This window comes from Protopterus annectens, chromosome 12.part0 (genome assembly GCF_019279795.1).
Source record: "Protopterus annectens isolate FY-2018-M chromosome 12.part0, PAN1.0, whole genome shotgun sequence".
NCBI lineage: Eukaryota > Metazoa > Chordata > Ceratodontiformes > Protopteridae > Protopterus > Protopterus annectens.
In genome coordinates, this window is record NC_056746.1 from 163,760,874 (window position 1) to 163,784,965 (window position 24,092).

Here is a 24,092-nt window from a genome sequence, read left to right on the forward strand (position 1 = left end):
ATTTTTATAAGACAATTTATAATATAACAGCGTATAATATTATGACATTATATGGAGTTTTAGGTAGAAACCATGTGTATTATTCACATTAAGGTATACATTTTTACAAAAACATTAGTATGTGATATTTTTTATTTTTATAAGAATATATAGTGAAATTATTTTTTACTATTATTGTAAAGATTTTAAGGGACTGTATATTATTATGCTTTTACGATAAGTTAGGTATTGAATACTGTTGTTTTAATTAGTTAAGAATTTTGGCGCCATTACATGTATTTAAACAGTGATTGGTGAACATTCTAATTGTTCTGAAGAAGCTCGAGTGTATCGAGTGAAAGCGCTCAACGTTTTTTGTACAAGAATAAATACTGCTATTTTCTACAGTCCTGGAATACTTTTGTCAACTTAAAAGTGACTTTTTATTTTCATTTGTATTTGCTGATTGAAGTTTCGTTCTAACCTATGGTTGGTTATTTATCTGCTTCTACTAGCTTTGGATTTAGTTCCATCTGCCTACGAGTGTGTTCAGTGCTTTGCCCTTACTGTTTCTACATTTTTGAGTACACCTCCCAAATATAGTTAACTATAATAATATACCAATATAGCTAAGGCTACTGCAGCAGTGATCAATTTGAAGAACCTAGTACAGTTGTGTAAGCTGAACCTACCACAACAGCAGATGCTTGAATCCTTCGGGAAGTAGTCCTCCCCTCCTAACTAGCGTATTGACACACCCCTTAGAGTTGACCCAGTAGTCAGGGACTTGGGGATGCACATAGTAATCTAGACTTTGACCATTGCATGAATATAGTAGTGAGGAAATCATTTTATGTTGCGCAACTTATAAACAAAGGTATGGCATTTAGGTTTAGGGAAGTCGTTGCTCCACTGTATTTGGCATTCATCAGACCTATCATTGAGTACAGCGCCTCCTTTGGTATGTACCTAACTAGGCATATCGAACAAATAGAAACGTCCACAGAGGTTCCTCACTAAAATAATACTGGGCATAAGTAAAATGTCCTATGCAAACTGCCTCAAGGCCCTATCCCTGTATTCTGTCTCCTACAGGCTGTTGAGGGGTGATCTATGCCCAATACAAGGAATTGTCAGATCCCACTCTGATGGACCTCCTGCATATCAGCAAAACAAACGGCATCAGAATTACTCATTCTAAAGACTTAAACCATGATATAAATAGAACCTGCTGGAAAGATAAGTATGTATCCCAGAGACTGCCCCATCTCTGAGACAGGCTTCCCATCTATGTGAAGCAGAGTTCCTCCCTAACCAAATTCAAGAGTAACTTGGACAGCAGGATGGGGAGCAGAAATTCATTCCTGGGTTGGCAGCTATGTCTCTAATAGACAAAGCAAACCGGTAAATGGTTCATCTCCCAAGCTCCTCCTTGCAAATGTTTTGTCTCCCAAGCCCCTGCTTGCACTTATCAAGGGTATCAGAACTTGTTAGAGATTTGGGATGCATGGCTAGGCTTAAAAAGGCCCTTGTGGTTGTTAGTCTATTAAATGCCTATGAACCTATCTGTAGCTTGAAGCAGATGACCCTTATGCCACAACAAGTTGCAGTTTTCTCTCAGCAAGAGAGGCCATCCTTGAGATCTGAAGAAGAGGATGAGCATATTTTTGCAAACTATATATTTAGTATACAGTACTGAGTCTTCTGAAAATCCTTGCTGAGCACCGCCTGGAAATTTCTTTTCCTTAAGAACTTGAGCATTAGTTTAAGAACTTGAGCATTAGTTTAATAGACTGAGATATGTGGAGTACCCAAGTCTGGCTTATTGTATAGAGTCATCTGTAATAGCACAATACAGGGTAAGGCTATGTGGTTTTCCTCCTAGATAGGCGTCTCATTTGAAACTATTCAAACTTGATCTTAGAATAAAAATTATGTCAAATTGTCCATAAACTGAAGAAAGGCTAGGAAACTGATAGGACTACATTGTAAGAGTATTTTCAGAAACTGTTAGGAGCTTGGGAGATGAACCATTTACAGGTTTGCTGTGTCCATTAGAGACATAGCTGCCAGCCCAGGAATGAATTTCCTGTTCCCCATCCTACTGTCCAAGTTGCACTTGCATTTGGTTAGGGAGGAACTCTGTCGTTGGCCCTTGCACTACTGAGAGAGGTGAAGCAATGAAAGAGCTAATGAAATGAATGTTGCGGAACAGAATTGTTGTGAAAGTAGAAGTCAATAAGGAGAAGGTAAATGCATTTAATAATATTTTTCTTAAGTATAATTGATGTACCATGTTGCAAATAGCATGGTGTTTATTAGTTAAAGGACATAAATCTAAGATGTCAAGATGAGTTTGCAGAGTAATGGAGTTTTTAGCAGAAACAACAATTAGAAGTTTATATTGATTAATTTGTTTGTTTGCTTCACTTCTTTTATGGAAGAGATGCTGGCTGACACTGAAAATAAGTTTGAGCTGGTGTTGAGTAGTCAAGTCAGCCTGAAGTAGGAAGTAAATCTCCAGTCAGTATGAGGTATGAAAGTCGGGACAGATCCGACTATATTTCAATGTATTTGGGAACATTCTAAAGAAGAATATCACCCTTTGTTTTCTAGGTGAGTTTGTTGTTTGTATCTGTTGATGGTCAGCCTTCCAGTCAAATGAGCAGCTCAATTTTTTTTTTTCTGTTGGGCAGGAACCCATCATGAGAGACCTTATTCAGGCAACCAGCAGGGTTTTTAATCTGCCATAATACCAAGTACTTCATCACATCCCTGAAAACTTGCTTACCATCATAGGCCCCCACACATATATAAGTATGCTGCAACACAGACATAGAGCATGATACAGAAGTGCTCATTTTCTGGTCCTTTGCAGGACTGCTGCAGCACCTAGCCTCCACTGGATGTTAGCATTGAAGTGGACTGGGCTTTCTCCATCCATCTAGAGCAGGTAAATCAGTTTCTGCCACATCCACCCTTCTTGGCCAGTTGTTCATCTACTGGGTCACTTGTTAATCCCTCATTGTCTGGTTTACAATAAGGGCATAGCTCTGTGCTCCAGAGAAGCAGTATGGAGTGCCATTTTGGTTTGTATTGCATAAGATGTGTGTGTGTGTGTGTGTGTGTGTGTGTGTGTGTGTGTGTGTGTGTATACAGTGGATATAAAAAGTGTACCCACCCCTGTTAAAATGCCACTTTTTTGTGATATAAAAAAATAAGACCACAATAAATAATTTCAGGACTTTTCCCACCTTTAATGTGACCTATAACTTGTGAATTCAATTGAAAAACAAACAAATCTGTTGGGGAAAAATATAAAAAATAAAAAATGTACAATAAGCTGGTTGCATAAGTATGAACACCCTTAAACTAATACTTTGTTGAAGCACCTGTTGATTTAATTACAGCAGTCAGTCTTATTGGGTAGGAGACCATCAGCATGGCACATCTGGCACATCTAGACTGGGCAATATTTGCCCACTCTTCCTTGCAAAAGTGCTTCAAACCTGTCAGATTGCGAGGCCATGTCTTGTGCACAGCCCTCTTCAGGTCACCCCACAGATTTTCTATTGGATTTAGGTCTGGCTCTGGCTGGGCCATTCTAAAACTTTAATTTTCTTCTGGTGAAGCAATTCTTTTCTTGATTTTGGGATGTATGCTTGGGGTCATTGTGTTGAAAGGTGAAATTCCTCTTCATCTTCATCTTCCTAGCAGATGCTTGAAGATTTTGGGCAAAAAGTGACTGGTATTTGGAACTGTTCATAATTCCCTCCACCTTGACTAAAGCCCCAGTTCCAGCTGAAGAAAAGCAACCTTCTCCTAACTCTGATACCTTTCAACAATGAGATAATTTGATGCTTTGTAATCTCTCTGTGAACTATGGCTGTTGCTGTAGCAGGCAACTGAGTAAATGTCAGGAAAATCCTACTAGGACAGCTGAATTTTATTTGGGGTTAATCAGAGTGTCTTTAATTGATGGCAGGTGTGTACCCAAGAAGACTGAATGCTGTAATTAAATCAAAAGATGCTTCAACAAAGTATTTGTTTAAGGGTGTGCAGACTTAATGCAACCAGCTTATTGTACATTTTTTTATTTTTTCCCCAACAGATTTTTTTTTCAATTGAATTGTACAAGTTATAGGTCACATTAAAGGTGGGAAAAGTTCTAAAATTATTTATTGTGGTCTAATTTTTTTTATATCATAAAAAATGGCATTTTAACAGGGGTGTGTACACTTTTTATATCCACTCTGTATAGATGTGTGTGTATATATATATATATATATATATATATATATATATATATATATATATATATACCTACTAATTCTAAATCTTAAGACTAAATTGTTTCTTTTCCTACCTAAATCTCTCCATCTTAAATCCACTTCCACTACTATCTCCTCCCTGGGATAACACTGCTATCTCAACTGAACCTCGCATGAAGCTCCTTGGAGTAATTATTGATCACCAATTTAAGTTTGACCTTCACATACATCACTGTATAAAGAAAATTCACCAAAAACCTTGGCTTACTATATAGAAATAAAAAGTTCCTTACCCCTGACTCCAGAATTTCTTTGCCATGCTTATCTTCTCCCTATCCTCTTCTACTGCTTTCAAATCTTTACTAATTTATAGTCCTCTGTACAAACCAAACTTGAAACCACATACCACAATGTTGCCAGATTTGCAGCCAACCTTCCATCTAAATCTCGCCACTGCCTTGCACTTCATATACTCAGCTGGTTAGAGCTGTCTAACCAACTCCTATACTCTCAATTTTTATCATCCACTCCATCTTAAATGAGCCTTTCTCTTGCCGTAGTCTTTCCTCGCTTATCTCCCTCTATAACCCTCTTCATTCCCTCCGAAGTTCAGAACAATGGCTCCTTCCGATTTATAAACCTAAAAAATCTCTAGGACAGAACCTCTATAGCAGCCTTCCTTCTCTTTAATGGAACAACCTTCCTTTGGCACTTAGATTACTCAAGACTTCAAGACAAGTCTTAGAACTTACCTAAAAAGTACCTGGAGATGCCTCTGCTATCATCCCACTTGAAATTCCTTCCCCTCTCATCCCACCTCTTCCTGTATAACATTATTCTCTTTCTATTCTTATTCCTTTTCTCAACTTTGCCTACTAACTGTTTTTCTCCTTTCCCAACTTATTTCACACCAACATTTTAATCTCCTTCCCTGCTCTACCCCGTCTCTCTGTTTCCCCCCTTACTTTAATTCCATCAAACTAACTGCTACCTCTCTAATCCTGCTTTGCCTGTTCTTCATCGTATCTCATTTTACTTCCTCCTGTCTTACTACTAATCATCTCCTACTTAAATTACTACTTCTGCTAAATGGCCTCCTACTTTGTACAGCTTTGCTCACCTTTTTCTCCTTTTCCATTAAGTACATTAATCCTACATTCAAACCTTTTTGAGAATGAATTACCTGCTGGCTATTTTCTTGTTACTTGTGTCTCTTGTAAGTTAATGTAATAGTAACACTAGTGTTATTTATTGTGAAATGTTGAAACACAGGTGCCCAGTAGGAAGGTAGCTGCAATAAAGAAGCTGAACCACGATAAAGTAAAATCTTCTTTTTTAATACAAAATGATGAGCGCTTTCATAATGGTAACCATTGCTTCATCTGACAGTTCGTTCACACAGCGACAGCACTTAAATATTTTAATTAATTACTAGAACAACCAATCCTACCACTCAAAGTTAATTCAGCACTCGGCAATCAATTAATAACTATGGTTACGTTTTGCCCTTAGTTAATTGCTGAAGTCAGAAAAACTCTTTAAAAATCACATGCACAAAATGTAAAGACAAGAACATATGGATAAATATAAATAAAATACATAAAAATCAATGAATAAATACATATACTCATTCACTTTCACCCCGACCACTTCGCTGAAAACTCAAATTACTGAAAACTCATTTCACTGAATCTCATTTCACTGAACTGCAGTTAGTATATATGGCACTATGTAAAATACTGTAAGGCAAGTCAAAGGTATATGCCCTTTTCCCCACTGTAGTGCCATCCTGGAGTTAGTATATATAGTTGGGAGCATAGCCCCCCACTTAGTTTGAGTACATATTGTGTTCTGGAGAGAGTTAGTCATTGGTGTTGCAACTATACATGTATGTTGTTTAAAATGTACTGTTTTGAAGTTTATTGGTAAAATACACAGACATTGCCATCCTAGCTGACAGGTTCAGCGCAAACTCCCCCCCCCCCACCAAAAGGGCAAATATCTGTTCCAGCAGAGTGCTGCCCCCCTGACATCTCAGATGCTCATGTAAGAGCTGCCCTCTCCAAAGCAAAAAACACAGCATCAATGGGACCAGACGGTGTCCCTGGCTGTGTCCTACATGAACTCCAAGAAGAGCTAAACCCAAACATAAAACTACTGTTCAATCTCAGCCTTACTACAGGATATGTACCCAAAGAGTGGCGTACAGCAACTATGGTCCCTCTCCACAAAGGTGGTGCCTCAACGGATCCTGGAAACTATCGCCCCATAAGCCTGACTAGCTTGGTCTGCAAAGCTATGGAAAGGATAATCATGGACCTCATAAATAAAGATATTGGGGACCTACAGACACTGGATCCTACCCAGTTCGGCTTTGTTAAGGGCAGATCCTGCCTCTTAAACCTGGTCGATTTCTTTGAAACAGTCACCAAGGCCATTGACGAGGGAAGGTGGTCCACACAGCCTACCTGGACCTCGCAAAAGCCTTCGATACAATACCCCACTCGGGCATTATAGATAAGCTCACCAGCTTAAATATAAACCCTAATGTCACTAGATGGGTTGCAAAATGGCTCAAGGACAGAACCCACATGGTTAGAATTGCTGGAGCCATGTCAGACTCCAAACCAGTTACAAGTGGCATCCCACAAGGCTCAGTCCTGGGACCTCTCTTGTTCAGTATATATTTCTCGGAGGTACAAGCCAACACGGAAGGACTGTGGCTGACCAAGTTCGCAGATGACTGCAAACTGGGCACCATAATCGACTCTCCAGCCGACACAAGCATCCTCCAAAAGGGCCTCATAGAAACAGACAACTGGTGCCAGAGCCATGGCCTCAAGCTAAATGCCAAAAAGTGTATAGTCATCCCCTTTGGCAAAAACTAAGTGCCCACAAATTACCACATAGGTGGTAATCCATTAAGTACAGAAGAAGTAATTAGGGACCTGGGGACCCAAGTTGATAGCAGTCTCTCATTTGACAACCACGTGGCCAAAGTGGTTAGAAAAACATTTTATATAGCCCACCTAATCATGAAGGGATTCACATCTAGATCAGGGGAGGTCATCGTGCCTCTTTACTCATCCCTCATCAGGCCCATAATTGAGTACAATGCCCCTTTTGGGATGTACCTTACCAGACACCTGCAGCAACTGGAAAGACCCCAAAAGTACCTCACCAAGAGGATCAAAGGGCTCAAACAGATGCCATATGCTGCCCGGTTAAAGAAACTCCAGCTCTACTCAGTGGCATACTGCCTGTTCAGAGGCGAACTGTGCCTGACGTATAAAACCATGTCCAACCCGGAATTATTGGACATGCTGCACCTCAGAAAATCCAAATCCTATCGAGCTACACGCTCGAGAGACTTGAACCTCAGCACTGAAATAAATAGGGCATGCTGGAGGGACAGATTCATAACCCAGAGGCTCCCTTCACTCTGGAATAAAATCCCAGTCCAGGTTAGGCAGAGTCCCTCATTGACTCTCTTCAAGAGGAATCTTGATGAGTGGATGGGAGATCGTTGGTTTACCCCGGGTATGACTTCTGTGTCACTGTTAGACAGAGGCACAGTATACTAACCTCAAAAAAACGGCATAGCAAAATTAATTTAAAATGGGTGGCGAAAGCCAAACACATTCTGGCTAGGTTTATAAATGCCCTAGGGCAGATAGCCTAGTATGAACCTATGAACCTATAAAAACAAAGAAGGTGGAGGCTATGCCACCCCCCCAACTATGTATACTAACTCCAAGATTGCACTAAAGTGGAGAAAAAGGCATATACCTTTTACTTGCCTTACAGTACTCTACACAGTGCCATATATACTAAGTTCAGTTCAGTTCAGTGAAATGAGTTTTCAGTAATCTGTGCTTTCAGTAATCTGTGCTTTCAGCGAAGTGTTCGGGGTGAAATGAAATTCAGTGAAATGAGATTCAACGAAGCAAAGTAGACCCATAGATATATATATATATATATATATATATATATATATATATATATAGATATATACACACACACACACACACAAAATATATAGTTGATCTGGTATCTTTAATGCCACATTTCCCTTACCTCTGTGGTTGTGTACTATGCTTTCACTGTGCATTTTTCTTCAGTGGTGGATGCTGAGATCATCTGAAGAATGTACTGGCTTGTTTTAGGCTATGCTTGAAACAGGATCTGAATCCTGTGTGGCAGGATGAGCCTAAGGCAAAATTAAATGTACAGGCCTTTGACACTATACACTAATTAGAAACTCAGCCTGTTAAGCCTAAAGTGGATTTACATAAAGAACAGCACTTCTGCAGGAATTGGTATGCATTTATGGAGAGCAAAGACCTTTCTATTGCATGTAAAAAAATACTTTATCAGAGATTATTTGTATACTTGATCAGAGATTATTTGTATTTTTTAACTAGGTCATTTATAATATGCTCCGTCTTCTGTCCTTCCAGTCTAGAAAAAAACACTTTGTTGAATCATTTTTTTTTCTTCCCTGGCCGACTGGATGCTGGATGAAAACATCACTTTGATTTCCGAGTGCTGGTCAATTTTGCTTTCCCCTGTGACATTTGGTGGGGTTTTGTGCTCGTTTTGGTTCACACATCATGAAACTCGGCTTTAGAAATTAGCATGGCATTTGGAATACATTTTTATTGTTGAAGGCTTTACATCTGATATATTGTGAAGATACATTTTTGCTTATCTAAACTCTTGTCACATCAACAGCACTTATTCTTGGTAGCTGCTCTGATGGTATAGAGGGATAAAATCCTGAATAAGGCCCAGACAAATTGAGTTCAACTAATAGCTTGGTTAACTGATGGAGCTGCAGGGAGGGATGGCATTAGCATCCTGAGAGGGTGGACAGTGATGTGGGATCCCTTCTGATAATCCCTGTTGGAGACTGGGGGCGTCATATGTTGGAGGTGTACTCCTAATGGTGGGTGGGTGAATATGTTGGAGCTACTGGTGAGGTGGTGTGAGAAGCAGTGACATCCCCCATTGCATGGCTAATTATGGACATTACCAGTAGTCTCCAGGAGAGGGGAAATCAAGGGTAGTGCATAGAAAGTAAAACTTTGGCAGACTGGTGATATCAGACACCCCCAGGATGTTCTTAAGCTCCTTGACTGGCCCCAGCTTATATCAGAGGAAGTCCAAGGGGCAGAAGAGTAGCTCTGCAATAAATGAACTGTCCCTACAAAAAAAAGTTTAAATTTACATCACAACTACAGAACAAAGCCACTTGTGAGAAACTCCATGCATAAAACCTGGGTAAACTGCGCAGATGGTTACAACCTTTATTGACATCCAAGCAACTGGGGTTCACTTAGTAGCACTGGCACTCAAGGGGCTAGCTGGGGAGGGAGAAGAGTGAAGTTGAATGGCTTGCTTGTCTCTTTAGAGAGGAGAATTGTGTGTACTTGGGGTACACTATGTGGTGTTACTCCCTGGTGGAGATCTGGGAAATAACTGCTCATGCCGTGAGGAGAGAGGATAGACTGCTTTGAGTGACCATCCCTTGTAGAAATTAGGGGGTGTCCTTTGCTGTCAGTCCACTGCATGTCCCTCCTTGATGACTCACCAGCTGCATACCAGTAGGGTTGGGGAGAATAAGAGGAAAAAGAAAGCACAAATAATCCCTGAAGGCTGTCAGAGTGATGGGGAATGAATTGGCCAGCTGGCTAGGAGGAGGTGCAGACACTGAAGGGAAAAGAATACAAACAAATGTGTAAACTATTTAAAGGCATATTCCTTGCATGCAATTATGTTGCACATTGAAGTAAATGGGAAATGAACATTAAAAACATTGGAAAAAAAGAACAAATGGAATATGTTGGGATGTAGTTTGTGTGAAATATGAAATGTCTCCTAGTATAGAATTGGGGAACTTGTGTAAAGAGTGAAAAACTCATTATAAAATTAAAAGATATGCATGCATCAAACAACAGACCCCAAGTATTTCATATTTACTAATATCTATATTCTAACGTTTTGTGTATGTATGTGTGAAACTGTCAATTCCATTTTTTTTAAGTTGGAGACATTTTAGTTAAAGTGTACAAACTGCATTTCCACATTACATGAAGAAAATAACCTTGAATGCCTTGTCCAGAAAGTAAGTCTTCATAGAAGCTGTACTGATTCATTGAAGGCCAAAGAAAGGGAGGGGTGTCTATGATACTTAGACAACGAGAGAGAGGATTATTATAGCAATAACTGATGATGTGTGTGTGGCATATTGAAGATTTACCCACAGTTGACGTGGTTTATTCATGAGGGCGAAGCCTGAGTGATTAAATAAAGCCAACTGTGGGTAAATCTCAATATACCACAACCACGGAGTTGGTTATTGCTATTATACAATGACATTATTTAAGAAAAAAATACATACTTTTCTTAAATAATGTCTTTGTATAACTGCGCATTACTGTCCTTCTGCGGCTGGTGGTATACTGCTTCCTTGTGCTGGTGTACTGCATATGCGTATGGGACTTGCGTTCCCATGCATACCCAGTACATCGGTGTTTGGGAAAGTAAGCAAGGAAGAAAAGAAGATCTCCGTTGCTCCACTTTTCCTTTATTTATTTATTTATTTTTAATTAAAAAAAAAAAGGTTCGGGAAGTTTAGGGTAGGAGAGAGACAGAATGGAGGAAATACAAGGGAAATCAGGTAAGTGTCTTTATTTTTAAACAGCGTACCTGATTTCCCTTGTATTTTCTGCTTGGTGCCTCGTATGTCCGGAGTCCTGGAGTCCTTCAGACTACAAATTTTGTTTTTATTTTTGTTCAAAAAAAGTTAAAATTAAAGAATATACCAATGGAAAAAAGTCCAGGCGACCAGACCTTTTTCCATTGGTATATTCTCGGATTTGTAACGGGCACGCTGGTTGGGCTGCCCAATCAGCGTGCTCATTTTAGAATGTTAATGGCCAGTCATTGTATAATATGGGGTGTCACAACATTTGCAGTTTACCATAAACCAGGCAGTGCAAGTTATTTTCTATGATGGAGACATGAGCCATTTTACTATTTTCTGAATGTTTCCTAATCCATGCCATGAGAAGCCTGGAGCTCATAAACTTGTTTTCTACAGAAATCATTGTTTCTGTCTATTTTTAAAGAAAATCTTTGCTTGTTTCATGCTTAATCAATGTTGTTAGTGTTTACAGGCTCTGCATTTTACATCACCTTAAAGCAAGTTCATATAAACATTTTATTTTTGTGTTTTCTTTTGCATTAATAGGTTGTACAGCACATCAAATCTCTGGAGAATGAGACCCGTTTGCTTGTGGTCGACAAAGAAACAGACGATTATTTACAGAGGTTGCACCTCCAGTGCACTGAAGACATGGTGTACAATGGGGTTCTTGAGTATGCAGCAACTCCACCAGGCAAACCTGCACCTAAGGAGAACGGAGAGCTTAGGACCAAGCAGCCAGAAAAGACCAGTGCAGAATCCACAAGACAGTCTGGAAGTTTCAGCTCTGAAAGTGAAAGAAAGGTAAACTAATGATGCTGAAAAATAATGTACTGCTTTATTTTGTTGGCAAACTATAATTGCTTAATTAACAATTAACTGCTGCTTACAAGACATAAGGATAGAGATGGCAATGAAAAATTTACACAGCTGTTGACATGACTAACCGTCCACTGTTATTCAGAACAAGACAACATCAAGCCTAGCAGGTGGTATATGTCATCAAAAGTACACACTCTAAGGGCAGTTTTAGTAACAGATTTCTAATTTTACTGAAACGGCCAAAGCATAGTCATTCTAGAGTTGATACATTGTTTTCTCATGCTCTTTATATAACAGCAATTTGAGTAATAAGTGTCAAGTAGAAGGAAATGTCATTCGGTAGATGGTTGTAAGCTTGTGAAAAAACAGGAGGAGTTCAGGTTCACAAGTAAGTGAGGAGAATGCAAGGCAGATGAACTAAACTAAAGGAAACCTCTTCCCACTAGCATGAAATGGGAGAGGATGAAGCAGCTGTTGGAATGAGCTAGCTTGCAAACTCTTTGACAGACAAATAACTCCTTTAGTGTGTGTGGGCTGTGGAGGTAAACACTTCCACTCTTTTAATAAGATGTCATTATTGAAATGAAAAGTTCTTCATCTGAAGCTTTTCATATGGGCATTTTCCCATGTGATGCATGCTCTACCTCAAAACCTTTTAAGCGACTCCTTAATTTCAGGAGTGAAATACTTTTTGGAAATAGAAGTGGAGGACTGGACAAAGTCAACCATGTTGGTTCAGCCAATTAATATTAGAGCCGAGATATCCCTTGCTTTTTTTTTATGTAGTTTGACAAAGAACCTGTTGGGAAAATGTTGTAGAGCATAGAAAGTTTGAGTAGAAATAGTGACTATATTGAACTAACTTTGGCTGTAAAGGAAGGGTATAATGCCAAATTGAAAAGATTCTCTCAAGTGCGCATTTATCAACCAGTGGATGGCAGATGCAAAGCATATCAAATCATTGAAATAAGAGTGTTATAATTAAACACTAACACACTGGATTTAGCTTAATTTGTTGTCTTTTTACTGGTATTAAGCTGACACTGAACTGATGTTTTCCAACAGAGCTGTAATACATGAAATTAAGATGTAAGAAATTAAAAGAAACATTTCCAGAGTAGGATATGCCTGAAGTCTCTAATATTAATGGAGCTAGGCTCAGATTTTGAAAGTGACAGTGTAGTCCTAACCTTCTTTGGTCTGAGAGGTAATACTGACATTATGGCAGAATGTATTTAGTCATTCCTAGAGGTAAAACTAGGATTTTGCTCTTTGTCAAACACTCTAGCCAGGCCCAGAATTGATCAGTTACTGTGGTACCTACTGAATTTTTTGGCCAGAATAAGCTACTTAGCAACACGCCAGGGGGTGCACTTTAATGGACAGTGTTTGCTTGGCATGCTGTAGTCAAAGATCTCAAAATGTTTTAAATAATCTAATAAATTAGTAGAGAATTTTCTACCCACTATCTCTGGATATGAGTAAAACATTTGTGTGTGTGTGCACATACATAATGTACATGTAGTAAATTGCAAAAGACACTGGAAATAGGACATGTGAACAATAAAGACTTGTTCAGTAATCCACACTAAAATATTAGCCCACGTGGCTTTGCAGTCTCAAAGCAAAGCAAGCAGTGTGTTTATGGCAGTGGTTAAGTCCTCACAGCCCTTCAAGATGCAGGCTTTCTTTTAATCAAAAGAAAAAGCCAAACCTCTAGACCTGTGCCAGGCCTAACTTTCAGTCCTAAAAGTTAGTACTTTCTCAATGTAAATCAACAGGTTATCCCTACCTGGGCCTTCTCTCACTCCACTCTTCTAGGTCCTCCTTTCAGGTGAATTATGAGAGGAACTAACGTATTGAGTTTAAGGCTCCAAACTACCTCCAATTATACCATAGTAATTGGCAATTATGACATTGTGATCTGGATAATTGTAAGAACATTCACACACTGCACACTGCAGTATACATACTGAGTACACTTTTTAAATGCACGGAACACGTTTACAGTAACCTACATGCTATAAAGTCTGTGGGTGTATTCATTAGTTTAGCTTGTTATTTTTCTTTAGCAGCTCATACTAGTTTTGTTTGATGTTCCATCTTGTAATGCTTTTTGGATATTAATTTAGATTAAGGAATAAGCTGTTACCTTCTATCACTTTGTTTTGGAGGCTAGCATTTACTTTAATCCTCACGTTAAGTAATTATTTACCTAAGGAGTTATTAATCATTGTTACAAAGACATTGCAGTCCCAGATGTTCTTTGTGTTTCACTGTTGCAGTCATTACATTTGGGTTATCTGCTTGCAGTAGCCCTCAGTCGGCCTGATTAACAAAGTCTTGGGTCCTGCATTGGTTGCTGTCCCTTCTTCCATGACTTCAGGTCGTCAGGGGTATAAAGCATGCAGCCAACACCATTACATTTGTCTTTCTTGCCATGCGGTGCCCAAAGCAGAAACAGTTCGCTAGTGCCGGTCGGCCGACTCCTTAAATTTTTGTTTTCGAGTTTCAGAACCGAAGTCTTCAACTAAAGCTAAGTACCCTGTTGGGAAAGCTTTTTCTTGCTCCTTCTGATGTCAGTAAAAGTTAATAATTGCATTACTTGTAGAAAGCAAATACCTCAAAAAGATTTTCATTCGTACTGTATTCTTTGACTAGGCTCTGACCATGACGTACCTTGCTATCGTTTTTTTGCTTTATTTAATCAGCGCACTATCCATCTTCAGTATATTTTCGCCTCTAAATATTTCAGTTCTCGGTTTAATTATCCAGAAATCGGTTAACCATCCGACTACCAGGATTTCGAAAAAACGCAAAGATGAAGACAGAGACAGGCCGCCGAGGTCCAAAGCTGCTGACGACGCTTCTCCTAAGCCAGTCACCAGTTTGCCGGTACTCCAGTGAGGCGCTTTCGCAGCCCCTGATACCTGCTACTTTTGACTCGCAGGCCTCTACTGAGACCCATTCGGAGTCCGGTATGCCATGAGATGCTTCAACTGTGGAACCTGCAGATGTCTCTACCTTGGATGGGTCCAGAGCCGCTGTGCAGGCACCAGCTTCTGAGGGTGTATTCAGGCCTACGGACTTGCATATTAAACCGACGCCTCATTCTTCATTTAGGCCAAAATCTCGAACCATGCCTAAGAAACCAACGCCCAGGCCGCATGTTCAGGCCTCTATGTCTAAAAAACAAATCATAAGAATGGCTGAAGATCTTATAACTCTAATCAGTGGAAGCCAACCCCCCCCCCCTTCTAAGAGACCTAAGACTGAAGTTGTTTATGAAACTTCTGACCAGGATTCTAATTTTTCTGATGATCTGGATTTGCCCTTATCTACTTAATGAGGATTCTGATGCAGAGGACTCTATTCCCTCTGCTTCCCCTCCAGAGGATTTTTCTTTTGGTGAGACCTTACATACTCTAAAGGAGCATTTCCACTGGGAAAGCCAGGATTTTTCTGATTCAAAAAAGAGGCTTAGGGATTTTTTACTCCTGCCTCAGCATAGGCCTTTAGCTATACCTCCTGTACTAGACATTGTTGATGATGCAGATTCATAATCTAGTTTTGCCCCTGATTCTTTGCCTCCTGCTCCCAGAAAACCTGACCGATATTGCAGGGTTCCGGATTCACACAAGTTCCCTTTTAAAAATCCTATTGCGGATCCAGAGACCATTTCACTGGGACCCAAGGGCATTAAGGCTTCTACTGCTAAAAATCCTACCCCTTCTGATAGAGACTCCAGGGCGCTGGATAGATGGGGTAAGAAGGTTTACACTTCTGCAACCTTGGCCATTAGGACTTTAAACTGCCAGTTTCATATGTTAAAGTATCAACAACATGTTATCGGATTGCTTAAACAGAAAATGATGTTGATTCCTGACTGTGCTGAAAATAAAGAATTACAGGATTTAATGCATTCTGCTGAACCGGTTGGAAAACATACTTTGCAATGTGGATTTGATTCATGAGAGGCCTCTTGCAGGGCTGTTGTTACTGGGTCTGTGCTCAGAAGGCATGCTTGGCTTAAGGAGCAATCTTTGCCTGATCATGTTAAAGCTAAATTGTTGGATGCTCCCTTAAATCAGGACCACCTGTTTGGCAACAAGGCTGAGGAAGTTCTTAAAAAGATGGAAGATAAAGCTAAATCTATGCAAACTGTTAAAGATTTCTTACAAGTTTAGCCTCCTAGATTTAGTAGGCACTAGCCCTCTAAATATTGGTCCTTTCCAGCCCCTTCCAGGTCTTCTCAAGCCAAACCCAGACACAGCAGAAACCCCAGGTTTCAGTCTCAAGGGACACACAAGACTAGGCAGTGGGGGGTTTCTGCACCAAAATCTGGGAGTAGTAAGACTCCCCCCTATGGAAAACTGTCTCAATGACTTGCTTTTAAAACTTCCAAGCACTTCCCAACTGAATGCTCCTTTAGGCGGAAAGAATGGTCTGCAGGCCAAAAACTGGGAACTCATTACCCAGGACAAATGGGTTTTAAATATAGTGTCCCAAGGATACAGATTTCACTTCCACACATTACCAACACCAAGCAGGAGGCCAGATTTACCCCCAAATCAGTGGGCAGAGGCTCTCTCTTTTAAACATGGGGGCTATTCAGTTGGTATCGGAATAGGAAAAGGGACAAGGTTTCTATTCAAGACTTTTCCTGGTACCCAGAAAAGGCAATACATGGTGTCCTATCTTGGACCTTTCTACTCTAAACACCTTTCTGGTGATTCCAAAATTCAAGATGCTGACTCTTCACCAGCTGCTTCCTATGCTAGACAAAGATGCATGGTTGGCAGCACTAGACTTAAAAGAAGCATACCTGCACATCCCTATCAGGGAGTCTTGCAGAAGATACATACACTTCAAAGCAGGCTACTTGCACTATCAGTTCTCTGCACTGCCCTTTGGCTTGCCTACTGCACCCAGGGTATTCACAAAGTGCCTATCTCCAGTCATTGCATTTTGCAAGCAAAGAAATATTCAAATATACCCATACCTGGACGATTGTCTAATTCAGGCAGAAAGCCAGGACATTATTTTGAATCATATGGCCTTTGTTTAAAGGGTACTGACTTGTCTGGGGTTCACCATAAAGGAAGCTAAGTCACACCTGGTACCCTGTCAACAAATTATATTCCTGGGAGCAAGCTTGAATACAACTTCACAGACTGCTTTCCTCACGCCAGAGAAATGGATTCACTTGACAACCTACTTCAAACAAGTGGCCACAAAAACCCAGCTATCTGCAAGGCAAATACAGCAAGCCTTGGGGTTCGTGGCCTCCTGCATTCTTCTAATTCCATATGCAAAGCTGCATATGAGGAAACTACAATGGTATCTCAAAAGCCTATGTTGTCAACATTCACAGGATCTAGAAGCAAGGATTCCTATCATACCTTGCCTAAGCCTAGAGTTCGTCTGGTGGGCAGAGGCCTGCCACCCAAACAGGGGACTACCATTCACATTACCCCCTGCCACCCAAATCTTAGCAACAGATGCATCATACTATGGATGGAGGGCTCACCTGGCAGGGAAGTGCATTCAGGGCAAATGGAACCCAAGTCAAATGCACCTGCACATAAATCAGAAGGAAATGTTAGCTGTACAGAATGCTCTGACAGACTTCAAGGACCACATTCTTCCAGGACAACTAATGGTAAAGATAGACAACATCACTGTCATGTGGTACATAAACAAGCAGGGGGGGGTACACATTCTTACCCCCTCTGCTGACTAGTCATGGCATTGTGGAACACAGCCTTCAGCTACCAAGTGAATCTACAAGCTCAATTCCTGCCAGGAAAACTAAATACACTGGCAGACGGACTAAGCAGAAACCTCATGGACCCACATGAGTGGAAACTGGAACCAAAGATTTTCAACATGTTGACAAGCAAATGGGGGGAGCCCAGATATAGATCTGTTTGCCTCCCCCCAGAACCATCAACTGGACAAATTTTGCACAAGAATTCCCCACAAGCTAGCTTAGAAAGTGGATGCTCTATCCTTCAGTTGGAAAAACCTATCAGCTTATGCCTTTCCTCCTGTGCCTCTGCTCTCCAGGGTACTACTAAAGATCAAACAGGACAAGCCAAGGACAATTTTAATTGCACCAGACTGGCCTCGCCAACACTGGTACCCACTCTTGCGCAGTGTGTCACGCTTGGCTCCTTGGCACCTGCCTCAGACTCCTTCCCTGTTGTCTCAGCAGGAGAACCAGATTCTGCACCATCAGCTGCAAACCCTGAACCTAGCAGCCTGGCTAATTTCCTAATCTCTCCTTTACCATCCCTCAGTAAATCAGTGATGGATTAGAGGCAAGGAGGCCTAGTACTAGAAAATCTTATGCTGCAAAATGGAAAAGATTCTGTGCGTGGAACCAATCTCAAGGAATGAATGCAGCAGTGCCCAATTTACCTCAGATTCTACAATACTTGACTGAGATGCTTCATAAGGGCTTGTCTTTTTCCTCCATCAAAATTCATGCCTCAGCCATTTCAGCTCATTACAGCACAGAGCCTCCCCTCTTCTCTCACCCACTGCTCAAGCAGTTCCTCAGAGGGGCCAAAAATTTAAGGCCACCCAGGAGAGCTCCTACTCCAGCCTGGGAACTTAACTTTGTCTTGGAGAAACTCACTCTTCCTCCTTTTGAGCCAGCTGCTACTGCAGATTTAAAATTTCTTTCCTGGAAAACAGCTTTCCTTTTAGCAATCACTTCTGCAAGAAAGGTATCTGAATTGCAGGCCCTTATGGCAGTGGAACCTTTCATCATTTTTCATGTGGACAGGGTGTCCCTCAGAACCAGTCCCTCCTTCATGCCCAAGGTGGTATCCAGTGTGGCTCTTAATCAGTCCGTTCATTTGCCTACCTTCTTTCTTAACCCACAGAACAAAGGGGAATGGATACTGCACTCTTTAGATGTGCACAGACAGCTTAGTTTCTACTTGGACAGGACTAAACCTCAAAGGAAATCTGAACAACTGCTTGTGGCATTTGCTGCAGGGACAGAGGGGAAAGCTATTTCAAAACAAACTATTTCAAAATGGATAGGCCACTGCATTCATTTCTGCTATAAGCACCATGGAAAACCTATCCTACAGGGCATCAGACCCCATTCAACCAGGGCTGCATCAACCTCTACAGCCTTTCTCAGGGGCGTCCCTACTAGGGACATCCTAGAAGCTGCTATCTGGAGTTCTGTACATACTTTCACCAAGCATTATTATTTACCAATATTCTGTAAATCCAGAGCTGGTTTTGCCACTGCAGTCTTGTAGGGCCTTATAGCTGGTCCTAATTCCATTTAAATTCCTCCCCCCACCCTTAGCTTTGGGAATCTACCCAAATGTAATGATTGCAACAGTGAAACATGAAGAACATAGTACAGTTGTGTACACTTACCATAAATGTAGATGTTCGAGTGTATTCACTGTTGCAGTCCTGGTTACCCTCCCTCCAGCCCCCTTTTTTCTTTTGGCTATACCTCTACTTTCACTTACTATGCTCTAAAAGCTTTTTGGTGTATTTTCTTTCTTTTTTGTTGGGAGGTATATCCTTGTATTTATAGATTTAATTGCTTCCCTTTAGGGGGGCACCTGACATCTGGGGCAAGAAAAACTGATGTAATGGCATCTGCTGCATGCTTTATACCCCTGACAACCTGACGTCATGGAAGAAGGGACAGCAACCGACACAGGACCCAAGACTTTGTTAATCAGGCCAACTGAGGGCTACTGCAAGCAGATAACCCAAATGTAATGACTGCAACAGTGAATACATCTACATTTATGGTAAGTGTACACAACTGTACTTTCCCTAATCTAAATGATTGTTTTTAATACAAAGCATAGATAAATATGTAAAAAATTAATAGTTAAAAGGACTTAACCTTGACTTAAGGCTTGAGTGACCTATTTAAAAGGGCTGAATCAATACATGTAAAGTCTGTACACTGTGTTCTGAACTAACACAAGTCAAAGAATATGCAAGGGGATTGTTATTGACGGCTTTACATATTTCATGCAAAACTTTTGTATTTGTGGTTTCATTACCTGGTGGAAATGCCATTTACCAAGTCTTTAAAGGTTTAGGCATCTGACTGGCACAGTGATCATTTCAGAAGGCACTTTTATCTCCTGATGCAATAGTCACATAAAAGGATTTGCTATTGTGAACAATCACCCAAGTAGTAACAGATATGTGAAGAATCATGTAAAAGCTAACCCTAGGTGACGGGGTATTGTGTCAAGGTATAATAAGTAAATTATTAGCTAAAGTGCCATGCTAGCACTGTACTTGTTTGTGTACTATTGCTGTTTATTTAAACAGCCTAGAAAATATTTAAATTTTTTGTGTACAAAGCCAGTTTGAGTTTGTTACCTTCTGAAAATGTGAGACTAAAAATCTACCAACGCCTTCAGCTTTTTTTTTTTTTTTTTTAATTTATATTTTTATGTAAGTGAGCTGTTTTACTTTGCAGTAACATGTGGCTGTTTTGGAATTTCAAAATTAACATATGTGTAATTTTAACATCACTGATTTGGGTTCTGTCAGAAACGAAGACCTAGATCTGGTGACAGCAACACCAATTAGTCTGTTTCATTTCTTCCTTTTTGCAGCCGTTTCTATGACTGACATGCTTTGGTTTTCCTGTCAACTGCATTTAAAGTCGATAATGGTCGGTATCTGTAAACTTTTAAGCAGTGGACATAGAAGAAGAAATCAGATGTATTTAGTATGCCACTGTTAATAAGAATGGCAAATCACAGCACAGTTTACTGAGTTGTACTGATTGAATATATCTTTGCCCTGACTGTACCATTGCTGTGTCTGGTTTTGTAGTGTCCCTTAGTAAAGCGGCTTTAAATAGACTTAACTGCATTTATTGCAGTCATACACCCCCACACAGAGACACACAGAATGTACCTTGCATCTCTCTCTTCGATATGTATATGTGTATGGATTATCTGGAATGATTGAATATAGCTGGTTCTCTTCACTGGAAGTTACCAGTTCCTGTCATCGGTGACTGATAAGTGTGATGAGGATCAGGTATTTCGTTGACACGTGTTGAATGTGTATGAACTATTGCATACGCAGGTGTGCCATGTTTCTGATTACAAAAGAAATATGTAGGCAATGTTGCAACTGAATTATGTGTTGCAGTTCGTTGTTAATAAATCACAATTGTACAGCATTCTCAAGTTAGAACAGGAGCAAAGCAAAATTGTGTCATGCAGTGAATGCAGGATTTTCTTAGTTTCCAGAGACTATGATGATTGGTAGTTTACAGAAGTAAGGTTGTTTCCAAGTGTGACAGTCATTACTGTGTACTGAAGTCCATTAAGCTTGCTTGCTTCTGGAACTTTTTGCCATACTTAGTATTTGTATAATGCATGCAGTTTCAGTTAACCAGCAACAAATGTTTCACATACTTTATATGAGATTTTATTTTACCATGTCATTTATTTGTTTGCTTTATTCAGTAAGGCATTTTACAGCCTCCTGAAATATACATATTTCTACTTAAAAAAAAAAAAAAATATATATATATATATATATATATATATATATATATAGCTATGGGTCTACTGCTTTTAATCGAATTACACTTATCGGAAAAAGAGCAGTAGACCTTTAAGTTACACAAAAGTGCACTTATTTGAAAGTGTACTTGCGCAAAACCCGTTTCAACAAACCAGTAAAAACATAAAGTGTTTTCTGGTTTTTTTTTTTTCAACATTACATTGAGTGGGGGGGTGTCACCCCCCCACACCCGCCCTACTTAAATATACCAACTCCGAGATCGCACTACAGTGGGGAAACACATAAATTCCCTTTCCCCACTGTAGTGTGCTTCGCACCTGTGTTCCTTAATGATTCGTTAAACCATTCTTCGCAGAAGTGCACTTTCGCATAGCCGAGGGTCTACTGTTCATTTTCGAAAAAGTGAGTTTTCGATTATTTACAGTAGACCCATATATATATATATATATATATATATATATATATATATATATATATTGTTTGTTTTGGATAGATGTATATGTGTGTGTGTTTGTGTGTGTGTGTGTGTATATATGTATATATATATATATATGTATATATATACATATATATATATATATATATATATATATATGTATATATATATATATATATATATATATATATATATGTATATATATATATATGTATATATATATATATGTATATATATGTATACATACACATTTTTTGGGGGGGTCTCCATCCCCAGTAGACATCCAGTTAATTTCCCCAAAGGGAGAACTTGCAGCTTTCATAATTATGTCAGTAAGATGACTTCTCTGTGTGCTTCCTCCTTACAGGGTTGCAGGAGAGGGCATGCAGTGGGCTTTGCACTGAAAAACAGTGAGCCCTTCAAATGCTTTTCTTCCCTTGCAGATTTGATATTCCCTCTAAATCCTCAGTTTCTTCTTGAGATTTAACATCACATCTTCTTTCTGCTGAGAAATATAGCAGCTGTATTTAAGATGCGAAATGTACTGCAGACATATTACATTAAAACTGTAATTGTTCTGCCCCGTGATTACAAGATTTATGACTATTCCCAGGCAAGGAAACTAGAAGCTGTAAAAGCATAATTTGAAGTTTCTGTAAGGGGATGACTAGCTAAGAGCAGGAAACAAACACAATAGTGGGTAAATCTGATTAATTTGCATCTGTGTTTCCTGAAAGGGGGAGGTATTACCCATATAGCTGAGTGAGCAGACAGTCCTAGGAAGACTTCCCATTAGTTTGTAGTGTACAGACCTGAGAGTTTTTTTACAGTTGTATCTCTGTCTGCAATCTCTTCTAGAAGTTCAGCCAGTGCATCTTAAGGTTTAGTAATTCTTTTAGTTAACAGAGAACTAGGAGAACATTTAACTGCAGGTAGATGTTTTTCTTTTCTTGTAATCTGTCTGTTCATTATGATTATTTTCTTTTCTTTCTGTGCAAATTTGTGTTTCTCTGCGTGTTGAATTGTTAAGCATGTTGCTAAACTCATTCTTTAAATATTTTCATTTATTCACTTTAAAAAAGTCCATGGCTGACCATCGCCTTAATTATTAAATTTAAAAAGGGTATTATTGCTAAATGGGAGCAGGCGTTTGGCTTCTACCTTTGATTGGCTAGATTGCTGTGCTACATGTTACTAACCGTAACTGTGAGTTCTCCAGTCAGGTAATGGGGAGGGGGTCAGTTTTTAGTACTGCAGGTCATGACCGAAGGTCACGATGTTGGAGAGTATTACCAACCTCCCTTGTAAGTTACTGTGTGTGGATTCAAATTGAAGAGTTTATTTGAACTGAAAGGCACTGAAACCCCGAGAGTACGGAGAAAGGGATTTGGGGACTTGGGCCAAAGACTGCCCAGTGAAGTGTTCAGTGTGCCTTTTCTTGGGTGTGGATATGTAAGGCAGCAGTGCTTGTTTCCTGTATGACCTTCAGACCATGCTGCACTTGTATAGTCCTACATATATTGTAATCTAATTAGTAACAGTAGAGACTATACCCCCTTTAGTTTCATACCTTTTGCAGACCTGGTTCCATAGGAACTTGAGTACTTTCCATTTTATATAAATGGGTTTATGGTCCATTATGATATCAGGAAGTGTTCATCTAGCTTTGCATTTATGAGGGAATTAACCTAAAAGCCAGTCTGTTAGTATCACCTATGAGCTGAGCAAATTTTGATGTGAGTAAATACTTTATTACATTATTTTATACATTATTCCCTCCTCTGAATTTTTATAAACCCAAAGATTAAAGCTTTGGGTTCTTTGTTCATGTACATGTCTGGAACCTATTGCTTTTAGTTATGTAAGGTGGAATGTTATAGTAGGGCTTTCATATTTGGCTAATTTGGGTGTTTATACTGTGTTTATATGACAATCCAGTTTTGTTTTGCATAATATTTCCATCCCACCTGCACCTGAGTGGTTTCTGTCATAATTTGGAAATTTTGTAATCTGGTCAGCAACAGTGATGTGATATTTTTATCCATGTTTCTTTTAGTGCTAATGTGCCAAGAATAATGTCTCATATCCATGCTTGAAGAGGGATGATTTTATTGCAAGCACTCTGAAAATTGAGGTGTCCTTTTTCAGAACTGTTTAAGTTTATAAGATTTTTTCATGTTGGTTCACAATGGCTTCAGATGTATATCTTCAAAACAGGGAGGAATTAATTGTATGAGTGTATAAAACAAAAGTTTATTCATTTATATTTTGCCTCTTATTGTAGATTTGTTATGCACAATATATGGTCACAAGTTAAGTTACA

The 24,092-nt window shown here is 39.6% G+C and overlaps 1 protein-coding gene across 1 annotated transcript in view; it reads left to right on the forward strand.

Annotated features, from left to right (window-relative positions):
- SLC9A3R2 (SLC9A3 regulator 2) overlaps positions 1 to 24,092 on the forward strand; it is a 902,658-nt gene that overhangs the window by 79,476 nt on the left and 799,090 nt on the right. Inside the window, exon 2 of the mRNA XM_044089185.1 lies at positions 11,506 to 11,763. Within this exon, the coding sequence (XP_043945120.1) occupies positions 11,506 to 11,763 (258 nt within the window). The remainder of the gene's footprint in view (positions 1 to 11,505; positions 11,764 to 24,092) is intronic.